Raw genomic sequence first — 23,225 nt, 5'->3', positions numbered from 1 at the left:
GTAGTTTGGGTAAGTTAAAACTGTCATGTGGTTCAGTGCAGTGGGTGCGTGTAGTCCCAGGCAGTGAACTGTGCTGTTTCTCTTCTTTAAAGTTTGTAGCTGTCTTGGGACTAGCTTTTAAACAGCTGTTCTGTGCATTAGCAGAATGTCTTCTGGGGCCTACAAAATGAAAAAATACTTGACCCTACAGAAAAAGTACAGTTTCATATGGTCCAACTGAAACATTAAAAAAATCCCCTAACATAAACCCTCACAAAACTATTACTTTTGTTACTGTATTTTATTAGAGAATGCACTGAGGTGGAAGTGCATTTTCTAGGTCAATTTTTTTGAGATTTACAATATTGTGGTTATGTAAAGTAAGAAAAAACTTCTGATATCTTTATGGAAGTTCTTTTTTCTGATTTATGCAGGAATGTTTTTAATCATATAAACATACAAATTTTATGAAGTGTGATGATTGTGTTTGTATTGTAATACTGTCATGTCATAATTAGGTGTCAGGCTGTTTTTATTTTTAAATTTTACTCTTTAAATGCTACTTAATAAAATCTGAAACACATTGCCTGAAAATACTCTTCCTCTCTTTAAAGGATACCTTGATTGTGTGGTCTGAAGCTGAAAATTATGATTTGGCACTTAGCTTTCAAGAAAAAGCAGGTTGTGATGAAATATGGGAAAAAATATGTCAGGTAAGTTTGATAAATGTAAGATTCAGACAATCTAATTAATCTAAATGTTCGTGTTCAGAACTTATAGTCTGTTCTGAGCCATGAATTTGAGCAATAGCAGATAGAAAGTACAAACTATCGTTTTAGTCAGCTCTCCCAAATTTTGCATTTTTAAATTTGAAAACTTTCTTCTTCCTCCAGAAATTTAATACAAACATAATCTAAGTTTTGGGTACTTTTTTAGAGCATTTTCAGGGCTTTCTACTCAACATAACTTTTTAACTCTATTTTCACCCAAGAAAGTGTAGCTGAAAATGAGTGCTTAAAAAGTTACCCAATAATTAATGTCATCATTAACTTTTTTCATGGTAGCCATAAATGGAAAGATTACCTATAGAGTTTTATTGTAGAAAGAAGAATGTATGTGAGCACTTAGTTTTATATTGTATTTCTTAGAGACTATACTGCAATATATCATTTTATATATGGTGTATATAATAATGCCATATTTTATTTACATTTGTCTTTCGGCATTTCTCATTTTTCTGTTTCTGGTGAGGGGAATATTGAGTTTCTCTCAGAACTTTTTTCCATGTAAAATTTTCTGGGCTATGGAAGATTGATCTGATAGTAGGAGATAGCTCCATCATTGTATAATCACCTTAAACACAATGTTTTAAGAAATCAAACAGTGTATATGTAGCATGTATCTATTTTAACATGTGTTTTACCACTACAATCGGATCACTGAACTAGGTCACTGAATCAATGTTGTTTGTGAATAATATTCGTTTGGGTATTAACTATTGACCCAAATATATTCACTGATGTTAGTTCACTTTCTCAGTTCTTGTTTGGGTTTTTTCTTCCCTTCCAAGCATTACATCTTCCCTTAATTCTGTGCTACATTATGTGGGATTTCTTTATATTACTATAAATCTCTCTCTTCACTCTCTTTCTGTTCTTAACAAACATCTCGCTCTCCCTACGCAGTGTTTTGAAGTTTGTTCTTAGTGATTTCAGAAACAAAGCAAAAGAAATCTGGTTTCACAATTACATGTGTATAGATTATTCCTTTTTTTCAGAATGAGTTTTTTCAGCAGTTTACCACTTAGGTAAATAAGTATAGAAACATTTCCAAGCAGTCAATGGCCCTAAAGCTGGGGACAGAAACAAAGTGGGGAAAGGGGAAGTTTATTTGTAGGAAACACCCAGATAAGAAGCCCGGTTTCCTCACCCTCATGTAAAGATCTAGTATTTTTGTAGGAAAGCAGTGTCTTTACATCCTGTTTTGAGGCCATGCTATTGTGTCTGGCGTACTTTATAGATCTTAAGCTTCCTCAGTCATTAAAACTTCTAAAAGGAAAGCTTTGATACCATTTATAGAGAAATTGGTTGCTGCTGTATATGCAGAACAGAATATGGGGTTTAGCAGCATTCTGACTATAAGCATGCTGTTACAATTGAAGCATTATTTCTCCCGTGGGTTTTTTTGCCGATTTTCTAGATTAAAAACAACATCACCTTCTACTGTTCTGTACAGCAGTGCTTCTCTGAATTTGACACATCAGACTCCAAGCAGATGCTAAAATTAAGATGTAATTAAAGCTGATACACTTTGGTCCCCAAGCGTCTGTGCATTTTTTTGCTAATCCATACTTTCCACAGTTTCCTCATATCTCTGGAGAGATCTTTGCAAGTCCTGTGCATTATTTTTCTGGCAGTCAGTGTTCCACTGTTCTTTTGTCGGTGTTGGTTTGAGCTTTTTTGTTCTTAAGAGAAGATTCTGTGTCTCCATTGAGTATTTAGGAAGTGCACAGTAACAGATTTTGACTTGCAGCTCTCCAGAGCTGAAAATAACAGATAAATTAGCAAGACTGTCCTCTCTTCTCTGTTTGAGGTTGTGGAAGTTTTGAAAAACATCAAGAGCAGTTAATAGCCTATAGATAAATGTTTAAAGCTATCACTAGAATAATGTAATACAGATTTGCATTTGAAAATCTGTCTGCACAGAATAAAGACTGGAAACAGCTTAGTTAAGTGGTCTATTAAGAAGTTGCTGTCCGTATTAATAATTGCAAATTTCTGTTTTTATTTGAGGTACTCAGAAAATGTAGGTTTTTTTTCCTTATTCTTCCTCCCATTTTTAGAAAATAAATGAATGTGTAATGTAGAAACAGTTCTATAAAACTTTCTACCTGAAGAAATCTGCTCATTATCTCTTATTTCCCAAACCAAATGTCAGACTAGATTTACATTTCTATTTTGCCCGTACAAAGAAAATTCGTGATACTTAAATTATATATTTTAAAGCATTCAAGTAACAGTGAAATTAAACCCCGCTTTTTGCCACATCTTGTTTTGCAGGTTCAAGGCAAAGACCCTTCTGTTGATATTACTCAGGATCTTGTTGATGAATCTGAGGAGGAACGCTTTGATGATATGTCATCACCAGGTCTAGAATTGCCATCCTGTGAACTCAGCCGACTAGAAGAAATCGCAGAACTTGTGGCATCTTCACTGCCTTCACCGTTGCGTCGTGAAAAACTCGCACTAGCACTGGAAAATGAGGGTTATATTAAGAAGCTCTTAGAAATTTTTCATGTGTGCGAAGACTTGGAGAACATTGAAGGACTACACCACTTATACGAAATTATTAAGGGAATTTTCCTTTTGAACAGAACTGCACTTTTTGAAGTCATGTTTTCCGAGGAATGTATAATGGATGTAATTGGATGCCTAGAATATGATCCGTCTTTATCACAGTCACGGAAACACAGGGAATTTCTGACTAAGACAGCAAAATTTAAAGAGGTGATACCTATATCTGATCCAGAGCTGAAGCAAAAAATACATCAGACATACAGAGTACAATATATTCAAGATATGGTCCTACCCACTCCCTCAGTTTTTGAGGAAAATATGCTATCAACACTTCATTCTTTCATCTTTTTTAACAAAGTGGAAATAGTTGGGATGTTACAGGTAAGTTTCAAAAATTCATAGTCTCTTATTTGTGTGTGGGCAAGAAAGTTGGATGATTATTCCTGGAAAGATTGAGATGCTTCAGTGGAACCTTCAGTTCTGTGATTCTGTAAGTGATTGTGGAGTGTGACAGAAAAGGCATGGATTTGAGTATTGAGTTGTCAGATACATGTTCTTTAATTTCTGGGTTTGGACTAGATTCTCTGTAACTGATTTAAATAGAGCAAACATGGAGAATATTCAGAGAGGTTCTTTGGAATGAATAGTACTGTTTGCACTTGGAATCTTTGATTTTAGTAGGAGTTTTGAGGGTTGCTGTTTTGTATTTTGGAAATTTTTAGTCACTAGACTTAGGGATATCTTCTGTCATTTTACCATGAAAAAAAAATCACTTTGTGTAAATTTCACAATATAACCTGCTACCATAATGTAGTTGTTGCTAATTTTGTAGTAAATTAAATTAGCTGTTTGGAAAGCACAGCTTAAAAACCAAGACCATTTTGGATGCTTGAATTTTTCTTAGTTTTTCTGAGTAAATCCCTAAATACCAGTGCTTGGAATTACCAATTTTTCATTAAATATGTCTTACTGCAAATGTAAAGAGATTATTTGATGCTTTACATAGCTTACCAATGTTTTAGGTGTTCTGCACCAACCCATGGACTTTTGTAATGGTGTTAGAAGTTGGTGGCACATCTCTGTAAGGGGAGCTTCCAGCTAACTCAGGAAAGTGTTACAGCACGTGTATTTGGGTTTGTAGAAGTTAATTATCGTTTTCTTATTTCTCCCAGAGTTTAATAAATTGTCACTGTCTCTGTAGGGGCTGTCTGATCTGTAGAAATGGTCCAAGTGTTAGATGTTACTAATTACTTTAATCATATTTATCTTCAGTTTGACTCTCAGGATGTACCCTGTATAAATTCATGGAAAATCTATAGCAAAGTGGAGTGAAAATTCCTTTTGCGAGCTCCTAGAGCAACTAATTGTCACAATAAGGCCTCATAATTTTTCCTCCATCACACTCAGTTATCAGAGTACAGGTATTACTTAATCCACTCTCTTGGAGCTTTAATCTGTCAAGTGAAACACCTCAGGCATCTTCAGGAGTGCTAGGCCCCATCTTATACCCAGGTGAACCAAACTGTTCATGTCTGTGTGTATGTCCTTGATCAAGTCACAGTTGCTTATCTGGAAAAGTCAGAAGGCCTTAATCATTTTGGAGCTGCCAATTTGAAGAGGTTTACAAGTCTGACTTTGAGAGAATGGTGAAAAAGATTCAGTTAAAGGGTCTCAACTGGAGCATCCATTATGTCTGTTGTCTCAAAAAATATCTTGCCTTCTTGGCAAGGGCTGCTAAAAGCAAATTTCTGAAGAGTATACATTTTGACTTGAGGAGGAAGAGGGGAAGAATTTTTCAGGAGTCTTGGGGACAGTGGCTGATTCTGAGAAGGATCTTTAGCTTCAAAGAAGAAACTGGGCAGAAAAGGAAAAAGAGGGCCTGATCCTGCAAAATTATTAAGGGTGTGTTTGCCAGATGACCCGAGATAACTTTATTGAGGACTAGAGACTGATGAGTTTCCTTTTTTCTATCTCTTACAACTTGTGTTAGGTTAATAGATGTAGGGCACGTTTAAGGTAGAATATCAAGGGTTTGTGTTGTTGCCAGACTTGTTAGTTGCAGTTTACATTTGAAAAAGACTCAGATCTGATTTTGATTTGTTGTGTGACAGCAGATTTTTGAACATTGTCTTCACTACTGTTCTCTAAGGTTGAGAATGAAGTATATTTCATGTACGTTGGAGCCAGAAGAATTAACATTGCATCCCAAAGTTCAGTAAACATTTGGAATTGTTCAAATGCTTTCCAGAAAAGCTTTGAGGAGCCCGGAATGAGAGTACACAAGAAAGATAATACGCCCTGTGCTACACTGCATTTCCTAGTACTTTCACAGTACAGCTTTGTAGTAAGGAGGAAAAACTCCCTGAGTTTATAAATAAGAATCTGTCAGAAATAGTTTAACATTGTTGATCAGTTTTTTGTTTTTGAGGAAATTAAGAAAGACTCACAAATTATGTGTCCATTGCATTTCTAAGAGTTTAAAAGGCTTGACTGATTGATTGATTTTCCAAGTTCTTGCAGTATAGCTCTAACTCAAGGTGTCAGCCTACTTACCTGTCATTTATTTATTCATTATTCATAGAGCAATAGGCCAGGTTGCATTTTTCTGTAATCTCTGCACCCTGGTTTCATTTCCCTCCCCATTCCTACAGTCTGTGTATAATATATATGATACTATTCCTTCCCATTTCTTTACACAGAATAAATAATTCTCTGAGAACTGAGTTTAGAGACTGGTTTTGTTGATTTCACTTGTATAAATAATTCCTAAGGGCTTTCTTCCATTAATGTGTGGTTTAACCATGCATGCATTCCTGTAGCTGGTATTACAGTACTTTGTGTGCATGGAGGGGTGTTACTTCATGAAGGATGTATAGTTCTGTGTAGTTCCTGGTGCTTGCTAACCTTACATGTGTACTTAAGAAGTGGTTTATTTTAGAAGTCATTATTAATTGAAAAGACACTGGGATTGCCTCATGGTAGTTTATTGGAAGCCTTGATGAGTCTCAAGTTCTTAGTAGATGCATAATAAAGGCTGTTAATGCCTCTGCTGTTGACTTTAGGTTGTCTCTCTTGGGCCATTGAGGATGTGACATAAGATATCTCTTTTTGGGAAGTTTCACTTGGCATAATGTCCCTGAGTAGCTGATATCCCATGACATCCTGCAACTCTTGTGTTTACAACAGAGTTGTTGGGTATTCTGTTCTTTTCTCTCTCTCCCTCGCTGTGAAGGAAAGGAAAAGAAAAATTCTTACTCTAACATCATGGGAAAAAAAAGTAAGCTGTAATGAGGCCTTTCCATGTCAGTCTGTGTATTAACCAGAGTGGCACCTTCCAGTACTCTCATCTCAATTAACACAGCCAGACTGTAGTTTCAGAGAAATGACTAGGAGTTTGTACAAGACCTTACAGATTGTGTCTTATGCTTTTTGACAAGATGAGTGACTTTACTAAAAACTACCACTGTGTTTTATTTAAGGCATTTACTGTCAAGATAGGCCATTTACAGTCATTGAAGATCACTGACGTTTCAAGTCAGTTTTTCAGTTACAATTAATATTGTAGATGAGAATATGCTGATTCTTCAGAGTTCTGGCTTTATTAGAGAGACTTCGCATGTGTTTAAAAAAAATCAATTCTGTAGTCATGGAAGATACATGCTTTGATAATTTTGCTTTCTTTCGTAGGTAAAGTAACTGTTGCCCTTCTATGCTAAAACCAAAACTAGAAAATAGGTAATCTTTGGCATTAGGGTTATAAACCATGTTCTTCCCTCCTTCTTCATGAGGGTTAGCTTTCTCATAAGCATTATAAAAATGTGCTTACATTGATGGGTTTTTCTGAGGACTGGAGGTTAGTTTGTTTGTGGTTTAATTTTATTAGGTAATTTTAAGCGAGTATGTTAGCATCTCACTAAACCAGGTACTGTTGAGGCATGATGAATAATAAAGCCATGAAAACAGTATTCCCAACCTGCAGAATTAACTGCTGTGAAAATCTGCTCAGTTGCAGATTTTGTCATTCACAGTGTGTAAGATATGAAAGAGGTATATAACATTTTTTTGCAATTTCAGCCCCTCCTAATATTGTCTTACTGCTTGGGGTCCAGCCTGTTCTAGTCTTGAGATGTCATAGCCACCAAGAAACCTTGCTGAAACACGGAGTTGGCCAAGTTTTGAGAGTGGGGGTGGGACAGGTAAGTGGTGTTTCTTGCTTTATATGACGCTCTTTTGCAATTTACAAAAATATATTCTAATGTGCACACTGGAGGCCACCAGTTCTTTCCCTTTGTGTTTTTAACTAGTTCATTAAAAAACCAAACTTGCAAAACTGCGCCATAGAGTGAGCAAACACTATTTCCTTCTGTTCTCTCCCTCTTTTCTCATTGGTGTGTTCTTTTTGCCAGCAAGATCATGCAATGTCTTTATATTCCAGAACAAAGAATATTGTTAGGATTACTTTTAGGTATGTGCATTTAGACTTCACGATCTTTAATTTTTGGGAAAATGGAGAGTAGAAGGGGAAAATGGGACATATGTTAAAATAGTTTTTTGTGCCTGGTAGAGCAGTGATCAGATGGCACTGATAAATGTGAATTTTTAGATACAGAAGTCATATTGCTGAGAGTCCCTATATCCCTTGTCAAGAGCTAAAAAATTACAGGTATTTAGGTACATCTGTATGTTTTACTGTATTTATGTGTAATGATAGGCAAGTTTTAATTTTGCAAGTGGTTTTACAAATAGTTGCTTATTCTTAACAGAGTCCTGTGGATGCAAATGTAATTATCTGTAGTTGTTTTAGAGGAAGGTTTGTGTTAGTGCATACTGGTAGTTTTGCCCAAATCCAGTCTGCTTTCTTAGAGTAGTTGGCTCGGGAATAACTGGAGATTCACTTTAGGCTAATTTCACCTTGCAGTGAAGTGTAAAAGGATGCCACTTTCTGGGGGAAATGATTTGCAAGTGGTGCATGCTCATGATTTTTGGGATTGACTTCTTCATTGTGGAAAATTATTTTCCATGTGTTCAGAAATTACAAAAATGATTTGGTGGATCTCACTACTTTTCCAGCATGTTGAGTCAAGTGGAAGTAGTACATGGTGAAGGTATGTGTGGAAAGGCAGTCTGATATAAAAGAGATTTTAAACTAAGAAATCTTTCGTGTGGTAGCGGAGAGGAATGTGTGTTTGAAGCAGTAATTATGTTTGCTAGGAATATTTTATGAAAATTTCACTTTATGAGCCAAAATACTGTTTCTGCCCAAAATTAATATGGAGGTAAAATATAGGATGGAATGTGTGCTCTCTCCAGTTTAGGTGGTGTTGAGTTTCGTAGATTTTTTTTTTTTTTGAGAAAAGTACATTTTATGTCATTTATCTGTGATATCACAGACACAAAAAATACCTGATAACTGAATGTTAATTACATCTAAGAGAGGCCTGGTTTTGAAAAATCCTTTTTTAAGTGCCTTGCAGGAGGAGGGGGATGGCTACTTTGGAAGATGAATCACAAATGTAAATAATGTTCCTTTTTGTGAGTGGGGTTTTCTTGGGTTTTCTTGTTTTTAAAGTCATAAACGACTGAGTGAGTAGTTGGCCTGGCTTGTTTTTGTCTTCATGAGCTTTGAAATGTATTAAATATGGAAGCATCTACTTAGATCTTGTAAAACATAAATGAGTATACTTAGTGTCTGGTATACACACAGTTTAAGTATTGCATTTCTAATAATTTCTATACCTGGGGAAAGTACCTAGAATTCGCAATTACATTACAAACTTTTGTTTGCAGTTTGGTTTTCTTGGAAAACAGTTGTCATCTTCACAGCTTCTAAGGTACAGCTAAATGTGTTTTGATACTTGCCTGCATGAAAAGACCACATAATGCAGAGAATTATGCATTTGCACTGTGTTCACAGACATCCTTCGAGGGATTTTTACAAGTTGGAAAAAAAGAAAGCATTTAAATTTGTGTAATTCTGTCATTTTGTGTTCATGCTTTGTGACTTCTAAAATATGTGAACTCTGGTCTCAGACTCTGCATTTCCACAGGTCATGGCAGTATTATTCAGGGATGTTTCTTTAGATATATTACCCCTGTCAGTAATTTTATAGCCTGAGAGAGAGAATATTGTATTTAGAATGTTCTTAGCAATGACAGTTTTTCTATACATGTGAGAGGATTGGGTCTTTTCTCATGAACAGCAACCTGTCTGCTTTTCATTAAGCATCTGGAATGAGATAAATGATGCTTTTCAGGGCTAAGCCATAAGTGTGAAGTTAGTAATAAGTTGGTTTTATTTTCTTGGAATAAGTGCCATTTACTGCATATTATCCATGGAAGGGTGGGATGTTTCAATCACTCAGATCCATCTTAATTTGTCTGATTTTAAATAGGTCATGGTTGTTCTGGAGCCTAGAGATTTCATTAGAGAGCCTAGGTAATCTTGTTAATTTAAAAGTGCAAGGTATTTAATGGGTTTTGGGAGATGACATGACATGGAGAATGTTTCAATATTGTATTTAATGCAGAATTGTAAAATACTGTATTGTAGTCTATATTTGGAATGCTGGGAAATAGTTATGTACTGAACTTCTGCAAATTCTTCCTGAAACATTAAGTGCCAGCATTGAAGTCTTAATCACGTGACAATTTAAAGTCCCCTCTACAGGTCTCATATGTTTGCAAGCCCAATACCAGGGCGAGTGGGTTGCTCTCTGCTGCTGACAACCACATCTTGCTCAGGTCAGGGATGTGGCAGGATCTGGTCGAGAGCTGAGCTGGGGTCCTGCCCACGCCTTCCTGCCCAGCCAGCTCCTGCCTGTGCTGCTCTGCCATGGGGTGCCAGATGTGCAGCTTTCCCAGCTGACTGTCTCTGGGACACTGAAGTGGGTCATAAATGAAACCCACATATCTGTCACCAGCAGTACAGGGTCTCTTCTCCTTCCACAACATAAACTCCCAGTTTGATGCTTTGGGCAATAGAGTGTACCTTTTTCCCCAGAGGTACACTGCTTATGGCTCTTACATATTTAAGAGACATGATTATCTGCTGCTGCAGTTTCCACTATTTTTTCACAGTGATCACTTTAAAATAGTTGACTTGCCCTTACTCTCAGATATCATGGAAGAGGTGAAACGTTGCTTTCGCAGTGAGAATGGAAATAGGGGTTATGCTTTCCAGCTGGGGATAAGCATGCATCTTTTCAATAGTTTTCATAAGTAAGATTAGTTCTACATCTTGATCAAAATAGCGAAAAGATAAATGAAAGAAAACTATGTGGCCTTCTTTTAATGCACTGCTAATCATTTAAAAGAACCTACATATTATTCAGAAGAACTGGGTTTTATGGTGGTTTTGTTTCGTTTGTTTTTTATTTTATTTTTAATTTCAGGGACAAAATATGTCAGTATGTCTACTGTGGGTTACTTGCATTACCTGTAATGTCTAATGAGTTAAATACTAGAACAGAAAACTTAAAAAACCATATAACAGCTGGATAGCAGGTAGTCAAACATCCTTGTATTCTCCTATCAAAGCTTAAGGTACGTTTCTTGAAATCAAACACCTTAATAGTTGTTTTGAACATATTTGACTGTCAATATCTGGAAGTCAAAATTTACATCTGTGCTTGATTCTCCAGAGTGAATTTTGGTATACTTCAAATGTGGTCGCTCCTATCTCCTTTTGTTTTGATTTTGAAGCAGTCACAGAAACAGCACCTAAACTTGTGCCCAGAAATCACTCTTTTTCATTGTCTGTTAGGTCAGGTTAAGAGCACAGTTCAGCATCAGATGAGAAAACGTGGCATATTCTAAATATGAGGTTTACTTTAAAGTGCAGTGAGATATAGTAGCTCATACCAACGTGTTCTGCATTTATCAGTGTTGTGCAGTGCCATGTGGAGATGCTGCTTGTGTTGTGGCATTGTTGTAGCAGCCTTAGCATGGTGTGCTGTCAGAACTGAGGTAGTCACTTTCTCAGCAAGGCTGCGTGGTGAGCCTGGATGGGGTACTGAGGTAATTCACAACATAAGAAGGTTTTTGTGTGTGTATCTGAAGTACTTTTTCATTGCAAACATGAGCAAAGCATCTTGGGTTTCTGGCACTTTGGTTTTGGGATGGAGGGATGTTGTACATCCATGTGTTATTGACTTCACAGGAAACAACAGTGGCAGCTTTCTGAAAAAATATATTGGTACCTGATCTATAGGAGCCTTCCTCAAGCAGGTGCTGCCTTACTACTGCATAATCCTGGGGAAAGGATGGGAGAAGGCTTACTTCTGTCTTAATAATCTCCTAGTTGTTAGGAGTGCAAAGGTTATGGAAAGCTAAATATTGCTGCTGCTTTCAATCTAAATACACATTTGTAATGTGTTTGCAGCTGTTAGTAGTTTTGCTAAGGTATAGCTGTGTGAAAATAATGGAGTGGGTTTTGATTGCTGTCAGCCAGAATTCCAATAAATTCTGTATGTAATAGGAACAGTTGTTTTGACTTGGTCTCTAGAATTCACTCGTTTCACAGCATTGAGGGGGAAGGAATCTCACCTCGTTCCTGCTGTTAGGCAGCTTTCCCTTCATTGTGTCCTTGCTTTTGTTCTGCTTCAGAGGTCTAATAACACTCCAAAGATACACATGTATGCATGCGTGTGTGTAGGGCTGTGTGGGAGGTGTTGTTTATAAATGTATGTAAACAGCTGTCCAAGGGTAGTGTGATTTAGGGGGACTGGCATGTCACAAGGGGGAAGGAAGTTGAAGAAGTCAAATACAAAACAATGAGAGTTGCAGTAGAAAGTAGAAAAAGGACAACTGGAAGGAAAGGCAACAAAAGACGTAATTGAGAGTGATTTGTTGGGGGATGGAGTGATTCTGAACATGATTCAAGCTCAACATCCATATTCATTTCCTTGAAAATTTAATTAGAAAATTGATACTTGTGTGATTAACTACAGTATATAAACATATGTTCTCTTCATTCCAGGAAGCCTGGTCTAGAAGAACTTTATATTATACTGGGATGCCTTTTGATATTGTCAAATAAACAAATGGTATTGTTTTGCTTTTGTAGGAAGATGAAAAATTTCTGACAGACTTGTTTGCACAACTAACAGATGAAGCCACAGATGAGGAGAAAAGACAGGAACTGGTAAGAAATCTGGAAAATATGTGACAGTTGCCACAAAGTGACACGTAAATATATATTTTTTAAATTACTAAACTAGTATATTCCTGGTTTTCAGGTAAATTTTCTGAAAGAGTTTTGTGCATTCTCACAAATACTGCAACCTCAAAACAGAGATGCATTTTTCAAAACTTTGTCAAATATGGGCATACTGCCTGCACTAGAAGTCATATTGGTAAGTCATTTCAATTCTATCTATCATAAAAATTTTGTTTATCTTCAGAGAGGCTTTTTCTAAAAAGTAACTTCAGCAAATGGTTTTCTTTTTTGTTTGCATAGTTTGGCTTGTCCTAGCTTAAGATTCAGAATGTTCAAAATATTTTTGTAGAACTTTAAAAGCTTTTACAATATGACATTGGTAAATGCCCTGGCACTCTACAGATTTTGTTTTTCTATTTGCTTTCCTAGCTTTGCTTGCCTTTTGGTATCCAAATAAGTAAGAAAATAGGGAAATTGATCAAAGGGCAAGGAAACCATAAAATTGATTTTGTCCAACTGTCACGAAATTTACAGAGAAGTGAGAGTTGACTTAGTTTTGTTATCTGGTTTTAGCAATAGTTACAAGTGATTTGTGAGAAGGAATTAAAACTGTATGTTTTCTGGTTCCTTTCAAGAAAACAAAATGATTTTATTTGACTTTCTCAGGGTATGGATGATGCACAAGTACGAAGTGCAGCCACTGACATATTCTCATATTTGGTTGAATACAACCCATCCATGGTACGAGAATTTGTGATGCAGGAAGCGCAGCAGAATGATGATGTAAGTAGAGAGTCCTCAGAAATGGGTGTATTGTTTTTGAAATTACTGGTGTATACTTACGACTATGAATGACATGAGCCCTAGTTTCAAAGAAGTAATTTATAATTTGGTGACAGGACATGGAGCTGCTCTGTTTTAATTAGTTCTGTTTGGTGAGATGAGTTCACCTGTTCAGATATTTGTTGCATTGTATAATTTCAGATTTGGTGCAAGGGAGTAGCATTTGAATTGATTTCTTTTTTCCCTCCTCTTAGGATATATTACTTATTAACCTCATTATAGAGCACATGATTTGTGACACAGATCCAGAACTTGGAGGAGCAGTGCTACTCATGGGTTTGCTCCGTACTTTAGTTGATCCAGAAAATATGCTTGCCACTGCCAATGTAAGTAAATATGTTCAAATGAAATTTTTTTTTCTTTTTTTTTTAGGGTATTTGATGATATATGTTACATATATTTTTTTCATTCCTTAGAAAACAGAAAAGACAGAGTTCTTGGGTTTCTTCTACAAACATTGTATGCATGTTCTGACAGCCCCTTTATTGGCCAATACTACAGAGGACAAGCCTAGCAAAGGTAATGACACTCTATAGATTTTGGGCACATGAAGGCTGTTGAATGTCAATGTTTAGAATAATTGTGAAAGGACATTTTCCATCTAAAAAATTTGAGTCTGAGATTATAAAACATTGTTCAAAGTAAAATATTGATTCAATGTTTAGTCATTTGAATAATGCATAAGCACAAAACTCTGTAGAGAGACCTGAATTAAGAAGTGAACATTTGCCGCAGATTTGGCTTTTATAATTTTTAGGAATTCATGGGGCAGTTTAGACTTCTAAACAGGTCTAAATGGTTTCTTAAGGTCAGGGATTACTAGAAATGTTGCAACATTTCCCCTGGGAAGGTGTGCTGAATTTGAGAGTATTGTTCCTACATCAGACTAAGAAAGCAGAAATCAGTGATGAAGTAATTGTTCGTGCTGGCTACTAGCAACAGTTTTTACTGCAAGTGTTAAAAGATATTTCTTGCATAGTACTTTAGTTAAAAAGCATTGTAGATCACATTTTTTGTGCCGATTTAGTCAAGACACTGCATATGGGGCAATAGTTTATGATCCAGATGTGTGGACATCATAATGTGATTTGGTTAAATACGCCTGACTGTTTGTGTTAGGGTTAAGTTCTGTACTCTGAACTTTCAAACACCAATTTAAGAAAAATGTAATTGGCTCTGTATTTTAAGAGAGTTTCCTGCCATATCTGTATTCATAGAAAATACTCAATCCTTAACAAATTCGTTCAATTTCTGTTTTAAAGACTAAACATATCCTGCAATGTCTGTGTGAAAATAAAAAAAAACTTGGAAATGTTTACTAGAGTGCAGTTGGATATTTGAAGTTAGCTTCTGAAGGCAGTATTCCAGATATGTTTAATTATTTTGGTTTTGTTTTATTACAGATGATTTTCAGACAGCCCAACTCTTGGCACTAATACTGGAATTGCTAACTTTTTGTGTAGAACATCATACCTATCACATAAAAAACTACATTATTAACAAAGATATCTTGCGAAGGGTGCTCGTTCTCATGGCCTCAAAGCATGCTTTCTTGGCATTGTGTAAGTTTTAAAGCTAAAGAATAAATTAGAATTTTGTGAATGTGAACTGATACATATCTTCACTCTGCTGGAAAAATACTGTTCATAGATCATGACAATTTTTGACTGAATACAGAAATTCTACCATTATAGTCCATGTTACTCATAGTAGATTATAGATATATCAGCTACTATTAGTAAATAATTTTGCATTTATTGATATATTTTTATCCTCGAAAAAGAAGGGTTTTTTGCTTCATCTCAGTGGAGAGGGGAATTGAAGAGCTGGTATGTCAGTATTGAATATACTAAGAGAACATTGTAAGTTTTGTTGATTTTTTTTTTTTTTCAGTAGAAATTATTGGAGGTACTTAATGCAGTCAGGTAGTCACAGCTCTAATTAAGCTGCACAGAGGTTCAGTGTTCTGCTCTTCAGACTGTGGTGGTTTCTTGATCCTGCTCAGCTCGGTAGTGTCAAAGCAGACTTAATTCTGGAGGCAAATAAGAGATTTTCTCTGTAATTCTATTGTGCACATAGAGTTAAAAAACCAAAGCCTTAAATTGACTGAGCAGTACCATACAATAAGTACCCTTTACATTTTGTAACCAAAAAACGTGTACACATGGTTGCTAAGCAAAATGTGCTGCCATGTGATACTGTACTTCATCTTTATGCATGGACATTCTCTCACTTGTGTACACTTTGGAGTTTAAGAAAGAGCTTTAAACTGGTTGTAAATCGCACCTTTCTTTGCCTTACTATATGTGTGAATAAAATGTCATTTACCAGTTTTAAAATGAGATCATTTATATTCTAATCAGATAGAACTAATTAAATCTAATCAAACATTTGAATAATAGGGACGATAAGCAAATTTCTGAGTTCTTTTATTGAGAAAATGTTTTACCTTTGCCATAAGTCATTTTAAACAATTAAAATAGATTTTTATATTAGTAGTATTATAATTAAACAATGCTGTATGAATTATTTGGTGTGAACAGAGGTGTTTTGATTTTATAGTTATGATGGAGGATTCCTTTATGATAGCACAGGTCTTCTATCTTCAACAGTATAGTCAAGACTATTGAGAAACAGAGAACAACTGAATGTATTACTGTATATGAACTGAGGCTGTAAATTACCCTAACTAATGCCGAGTAATTTCTGCAATTTTTCTTTCAAATTTAAAAATTTCTTTGACAACACATGTGTTTCAGGTGCCCTTCGTTTCAAGAGAAAGATAATTGGGCTAAAGGATGAATTCTACAACCGTTACATAATGAAAAGTTTTTTGTTTGAACCCGTGGTCAAAGCATTTCTAAATAATGGTTCCCGTTATAATCTGATGAACTCTGCCATAATAGAGATGTTCGAATTTATCAGAGTGGTGAGTGCTATTATATGCTGAAGATAATTACTGTATTGTTTAGTCTTGTAATTCAAGATTCTTTTTGCTTTTGTTCTAAATTATGCTGTCATCATGGGACCCTATGATACTGTATTTATATGAACCTTGTTTTATATCACTGTTACATATTTGTACATGTTCTTTCTTATATTCAAGCAGTACCATTACTTGAAGATAAAATTCACTTGATACTGTACTCACAGTACCCAGATTTGCAAAGGCAGCACTAATCAAATTTTGTCATGCAGATTGGATGGTCTTGTTATGACAGGAATGTAATTAGAAACTACTGCTACAACCTCATCAAATCTAGCTGTGCTCTGTAATGTCAATTCAATGCAATATGGAATTATACAAAAGAGATACCAATCTCTTTTGGTTATTTTAATGGAGTGCTACCAAGTTCCTCGCATGGGGAATCTCTTAAATATTCATGCCAGTTTGGCTGTCTGTACAGTACTGTTTCCTTGCTGTTGTTTGCATCCAGATTCTGACAAGATGCTGTACAGACTGTAAATGTGGTAAATGGGGCCAAGCTAGGGTGCAGACATTTGTGGAGGAGTAAGTCACCACGCACTGTCACCTCTTGGAATCTTTGTCATGTTGATCACCTCTTTCTTCTTTGAGTTGGGACTCAAGATAATTCAAGAATAAAATTACCTGATCAATCATCATGGAAGAGTTGATTAAAAACTGGTTTTTGAAGCTATGAAAAAAGTTCATCTGTATAGGTGGTCATGACTTGTGTACAGTGGTGTTTGGGTTTGCAGTGGCGGTGGTGGGCAGTGACTAAAGGGGTGGTTTCTGTAGAAGCTGCTGGAAGCTTCCCCTGTGTTCAATAGAGCCAATGCCAGCTGGCTCTGAGATGAGTGTGCCACTGGCTCAGGTTGGAGCAGAGATTCCCCTGCAGCCCATGGTGATGTCCATGGTGAGGCAGCTGTCCCCCTGTACCCCACTGGAGGTCCGTGGTGGAGCAGAGATCCACCTGCATCCCGTGGAGGACCCCAGGCCACAGAAGGTGGATGCCTGAAGAAGAAGGCTCTGACATCTTGGGAAGCCTGTGCTGGGGCAGGCTCCTGGCAGGACCTGTGGCCCTATGGAGAGGGAGACCACACTGGAGCAGGTACACTGACAGGACTTGTGACCCCACAGGGAGGCCCTGCTGGAGCAGCTTATTCCTAAAGGACTACATGCCATGCTCTCTATCAGTATAAAAATATCTCTCAGTTACAGTGGAAAGACATTTTAGAATTGGGTTTGGTATAGTTTTTATCAGGCTTTACATTCTGTAATGTTTTGAAGGAGATACTGCTAGAAAATTGATGCTGTTTTGCTAATCAAATACTTGACGCTCTATATTTTTAATTAGATTTATAGGCATGATACTCATTTTTGCATAAGTTAGTTAATACAGTGCTTGCTATACCCTTCTCATTTCAGATACTTTTGTATTGTATTAAATAAGCTAATTTGAATAAAAATAAGTCACTTTATGTTTGTTTCTTCCTGTAGGAAGATATAAAATCGTTAACAGCTCATGTAATTGAAAATTACTGGAAGGCACTGGAAGATGTAGATTATGTGCAGACATTCAAAGGACTGAAACTACGATTTGAACAACAAAGGGAAAGACAAGATAATCCAAAACTTGACAGGTAAAATGCACTAAATGCTCTTAATGGCATATTGATGCTTGAATTTTCTTATCAGACTATTGGTAGGTTGTTCTCTTATGCTGGGAAATACAGATAATTTAGACCCCCTGCTTGCATCTCAAGCCTTGCTGAATTTACTTGGACTAAAAGCGTAATTTTCAAATACGTTGCTACAGACTTTTGTTCAACTTTCAGCAAACAGTAGGTGCTGGACTCCCAGTCATAGTGCTAATTAATCATGTCTTAAGTGCAGTACTATCATGAGGCTGGAACCCAACTAAGTATTCTCTACCAAGCTGATTTGTTTAAATAACAGATTTCCACTGCTGATTTGAAAGACTGTCAGTTGCAAATTACCATTCTGTGGATTTTTCCTTCAAAAATTTGCGCATCATATTTCCTTTTATTTTAGTTGTGGGAGTAGATATTTAGATAGGCTTTTTCAAAATTTATCAAAATGCCTGAGGAACAGAACATACGAAGAAGTTTTCAGAGAATGTTTTTTTTTTTGTCCCTGCTAGATTTGCTTATGGAGTAAAAAGCAATCTGATGCAAAGCTTGAATCGCTCCTTCTGTTTTCCAGAGCAAAAGTTCCCTTCCTTAGTACACAGTTGCCCAGGGTTAAAAGGTTGAGATGTATAAAAATAGGAAGTTCAGGTCTTTTTGCTCCATTTACTTTTCGTTACTAGTTTCATTAAAACAAAATGACTGCTTGTGTGAGTAGATGAATCGCTCTTTAGAATTGTTAGCAAGATCTGTTCTTGTTTTGCTGTCTTATATTAGTTTGAAAACATATTAAAATTCGTTCTTGTTATATCTTGACATTTCAGACTTTTATTTCCTTCCACGTGATTTCTTAATACTTACATTTTGAGAGTTGTACAATTAGAATGAGACTACCAGTGTAGATTTATTTGAAAACATCGAAGCACTTTTTAAAACATTGAAGTACTTTCAAGAGCATATGCAGGATCTGCAGTTTTGAGTACTAAGGTGTTAAAAGTGAGATGTTATCATTTTGACTTATATCAGCTAAGCATATCACTTAAACAGCTGTGAAATCCAAGGCTGTGATTCTTACTTACATTAATGCATATGTGGGAAAGAACACCCGGCTGCTTTCTTCAGTAATTTCTATCCAGTACAGCAAGTAAAGTTGTAGTTTTTGTCTTGGCTTAAATTGAGCTAAGTGGTTGTGTTGCATGAGTTTATCCAATAGAAAATAGAGCTTCAGGAGGTCTGTAGCTCCACCTTCTTCCTGCATTTTATATAGTGGCTGCACAAGTCCTGTCATAGTGCATGTAATTTTTAAAGTGAAAACCCAGAAATAATAAAACACACAAATAACAAGACTCTATTTACATATTTTAGCAAAGAATAGTTTGGTAAGGAAGGAGCCCAGCATGTTGTTGACACAGGTCACAAAAGTATCCATTGGAGTTCCATTTAAGTAATAGTTTTGTGCTGTTAGGAGAATTTAAGTTTAAATAAAATGTAAAATAATGCAGTATGTACAGATGTATGATAATGCTGGCAAGCAACTTACTTATAACTAGATTTATTATTAAAAGTACATTTAGCATTTTTACTCACTAGCTTGTAGTGTTCTAATTTTTCCTTTCTGGCTTTTTCCTACACTCAGTAATACAGATGTCTAGGTTGTATTATTAACATTCTGATCCCAGTAACAGACACTTTTTGAAAAACATGACATTTCATACAGGAAATTGTGAAGTGCTTCATCAGTAGTTTCATGCTGCTGTTGGAAATTGACTGTTAAAATCTAGATCTAACAATGAAAATGTTTTCAATGTCTCTTCTACTTCTCCTGCCCATTCTTCAAGGACCACATCCCTGTCCCTCTGCTCCAAGACCATAGTACTGCTTCTGTGGGAAAAGAGAAAAGGAAGGTGGAGCTGAGAGAAACCAACATTGATAATAGGTCAGATAGGGAGAGAGAGGTAGAAGTTAATATCCAAAGCTCTGAAAAATGGGAAATACTGACCAAAAGTTGTAACAGGTGGATGTGGCAGTGAGAGAGCTTCCTCTTCAATGTATCTGCTTAAAACTGGAGTCATATTTAAATTAGATTATTATTTTTTTTAAACTTGTTGGACCCTGAATACTAACAGGTTCCAGAGTATTTTCAGAGAATAAGTCTATATTTCTAAACTCTTTGTTTTACAACTTTTTATTTACCAGTGCAAACTGGTAAGCCAGGCCTGAATGCAACACTTTAGTGAGATTTATTAAAATTACTTTTAATAGTGCTGTTCATATGCTACAGAATTTTGTACTGATCAAGTAGTCTGAATGTGCTGTTAGCAGAGTTTTACTTTATACAGAAAAGTTTTAAATTATATTTGCATTGAAAATGCAAAGATTCACATTAGGGAATGATTTGCTGGTGTTTTTGTTGCTCTGCAGTGTAAATTGATTCTTGAATCTAAGCTTTTAAAACTTACTATTCTGCAGCATGCGCTCCATTTTGAGAAACCACAGGTACAGAAGGGATGCAAGAACCCTGGAGGATGAGGAGGAAATGTGGTTTAATACTGATGAGGATGATATGGAAGATGGAGAGGCTGTGGTGCCCCCTTCTGACAAGCCTAAAAATGATGAGGATATTATGGACCCTATCAGTAAATTCATGGAAAGAAAAAAACGTAAGTGATGAGATTAATGCCATAAGGTGTATTATATAGTCCTACTGCATTGAAGGATTTGCATGTATTTATTTTGAAGTTGCAACTTCAATTTGGTAGACTGCACTTTTAAAAAGTTTTGTTCTATTTAAAAGCAGAATGATACAAAATATGTTGTAGATTTCTTAAAGCATTTGAATTAAAATCTTAGCTGATAGTCAAGTTTTTCTGTGCTTTATTTGATTTATAATTCAATGGTATGTATTGAATATATATAATATTTATAGCTCAAATTTTTCTACATAAATGTTCAGATGATACCGTTGGTGGAACAAAAATGTTCATTCCTGGCCAGTGACAACCACTGGTAGTATGGAAAAAAAGTCTGTGATGACTCACTTAACTGAGTTATACATACAGTGTTAAGTCTTTTCCCAAACAGTGAAATTATTTGTAATTAAATGTTTTACTCAATAATGCTGCTTTGGTTTTGCCTTTTTTTTCCCTTTCTAGTGAAAGAAAGTGAAGAAAAGGAAGTTCTTCTGAAAACTAACCTTTCAGGTCGTCAGAGCCCAAGTTTCAAGCTTTCTTTTTCCAGTGGTACAAAATCTAACCTTACCAGCCAGTCATCTGCAAGTAATCTGCCTGGTTCTCCTGGGTCCCCTGGGTCTCCAGGGTCCCCTGGCTCACCTGGATCAGTTTCTAAAAGCACATCTCAGATGGCAGCTATTACAACTAAGGTAATTTTGAATGGTTGTAGATTTACTTCATTGTTATGGAGTAGAAATTTGCTTTTGTATCTCTCTGAACTTTGTGTGAGACCTGACAAGTTAAGCACTAATGCTTAATTTGTCTGTTTGGTGTGTACTTCTTGCCTGGCCTTCAGCATTTTAATGAGATCTGCTGTATGTGAAAGAAATAAAAGCTCTTTTAATGCCCAGACAGGTCAAATAGGAAGCATGCCAATAGGTGCTCTTAGCAGTGGTATTTACAATGAAATACAAGTAAAAAAAAAATTTTGGAAACATAGCCAAATTGTGGTAGATACCACAAGGCCCTGCCACATGCATTGAGGATTTCTACTATCACCATTTTAATATTGTCCAGAATTCTATGACTGACCTATATAGAAGAAGTAAATATCATTGGATAGTGATTGCTGTAAGCCAGAACAATTTTTAGTACCAGAGTATGACATTTTTACCTTTTAACTAACTTACAGTTTTGATTTGGAACATTCTGGAGTAGAAAAAGAAGGCCACTTGAAAAGAATATTGTAACTTGGAATGAATATTCACAACTGTCATCTTCAAATACATTTTAGGACACTGTTGGATTTTATCAGACTTTTGAATAAAAATGTTTGAACTGAGTCAGGAAAGTAGAATGACTGCTATTTGCCCAGCACAGGGGCTGATAAGGTAATGTTGATACAGTGCAGTTCAGATAATGAGAATTTATTTTCATAACAAGTGTTTCCATTTCTGAAAGGTGAGGTATGTATGTCAGTTGTCAGATAGTCTTGGAATAACACTGATTCATCCTTTTTTTGTAATGCTACCGTACTGCCTGTTCACCCAACCTCTAGTGAAGTTAAATGGGGGTTTAGGGTTTGGGTTTTTTTCTACTCAGCATGGCTGAAGGGTTTGTATTTGGTTTGCATTCTCTTGAAAACACCTAGATCAGAAGAGTTTGGCTGATGGAAGAACCTAAGGACACTTCATCTAAATCCCTCTGTGGAGGAAACTCCTTGCATAACCCAAGAGTTAGTCAAATGCTTTTTAAAAGGGATGGAATTGGCTTGCAAATCCATTCAGTCTATTAGAGACTTTTCTCTCCCAGACAGTGTAATTCCTTGAATCTGAAATGGATTCTTTACATATGGAACATATTGGATACAGTATTGACTCCACAAATTCAAGTAGTGGTGATGAAACAAAAATGTTCAGGTTACAAAGGGGAATATGCAATGCACTGAGAAACACTCCTGGATTCAGGCAGAAGGTGTCTTACCTTCTTTCAGAGTAAAACATGCCACAGTCACAAACTAGAAACAATGTTGAAATTGCGTTGGTTAATTATCTGATATTGTTGCTTTAGGTGTAGTATACTCAGAGTTACGTGTGTGTGACTGTACAGAATATGTGTAATTGTTTTTCAGGTAGTATTTTGATATACAGTTGACTGAAATGTTCTGGTTTGGGTATCCATTATTAGGCACTTGAATAAGTAATAGGACTTTGAGTAAAGTATTTGACTACAACTGTTGTTGTGGTCAAATACTGGTTAAGCTTCAGAAATTGCAAGATAGTATAGTTAGGGGAAGTTTCAGAAGGTCATGCTGCTGCTTCAAGGGTCCAGGGCTGCCTGATCTTAAATTCGTGGGTGTTTGCAATACAGAAGTTTTAAATTATTACTAGATACAATTTCATTTTCAGCTGACAAGTTATTTAAACTTTGTAACATGTACACATAATTCTATTATATTATTCAAAAAATTTTTCATTGCTACACAGTTTAGCTTTTGTGAAGATAAACTGTGTTCTAAAAGTATCATAATTTAAAAATTCAATTAAAGGGTATTCTGCTTGCTTTTAAGTGCTTCCAGATTGCTCAGTGCAGTCAGCTGTGCTCAGTAAAAATAAATTATGTCTTTACACACAGAGCTGCAGTGACACTTGGCAAAATCATGTAGATTTT

General features: G+C 36.0%; 1 protein-coding gene across 1 annotated transcript in view; it reads left to right on the top strand.

Annotated features, from left to right (window-relative positions):
* Positions 1–23,225, top strand: part of PPP4R3A (protein phosphatase 4 regulatory subunit 3A) — a 42,093-nt gene that overhangs the window by 17,814 nt on the left and 1,054 nt on the right. Inside the window, exons 3-14 of the mRNA XM_062495471.1 lie at positions 594–692; positions 3,039–3,656; positions 12,340–12,417; positions 12,512–12,628; positions 13,099–13,215; positions 13,470–13,601; positions 13,692–13,794; positions 14,679–14,837; positions 16,035–16,204; positions 17,738–17,880; positions 20,356–20,546; positions 21,039–21,265. Coding sequence (XP_062351455.1) covers positions 594–692; positions 3,039–3,656; positions 12,340–12,417; positions 12,512–12,628; positions 13,099–13,215; positions 13,470–13,601; positions 13,692–13,794; positions 14,679–14,837; positions 16,035–16,204; positions 17,738–17,880; positions 20,356–20,546; positions 21,039–21,265 — 2,154 coding nt within the window. The remainder of the gene's footprint in view (positions 1–593; positions 693–3,038; positions 3,657–12,339; positions 12,418–12,511; positions 12,629–13,098; positions 13,216–13,469; positions 13,602–13,691; positions 13,795–14,678; positions 14,838–16,034; positions 16,205–17,737; positions 17,881–20,355; positions 20,547–21,038; positions 21,266–23,225) is intronic.

This window comes from Cinclus cinclus, chromosome 6 (assembly GCF_963662255.1).
Source record: "Cinclus cinclus chromosome 6, bCinCin1.1, whole genome shotgun sequence".
In the NCBI taxonomy this organism is placed as follows: domain Eukaryota; kingdom Metazoa; phylum Chordata; class Aves; order Passeriformes; family Cinclidae; genus Cinclus; species Cinclus cinclus.
The sequence above is the reverse complement of the archived record's forward strand: the minus strand, read 5'-3'. Positions and strand labels throughout refer to the sequence as shown.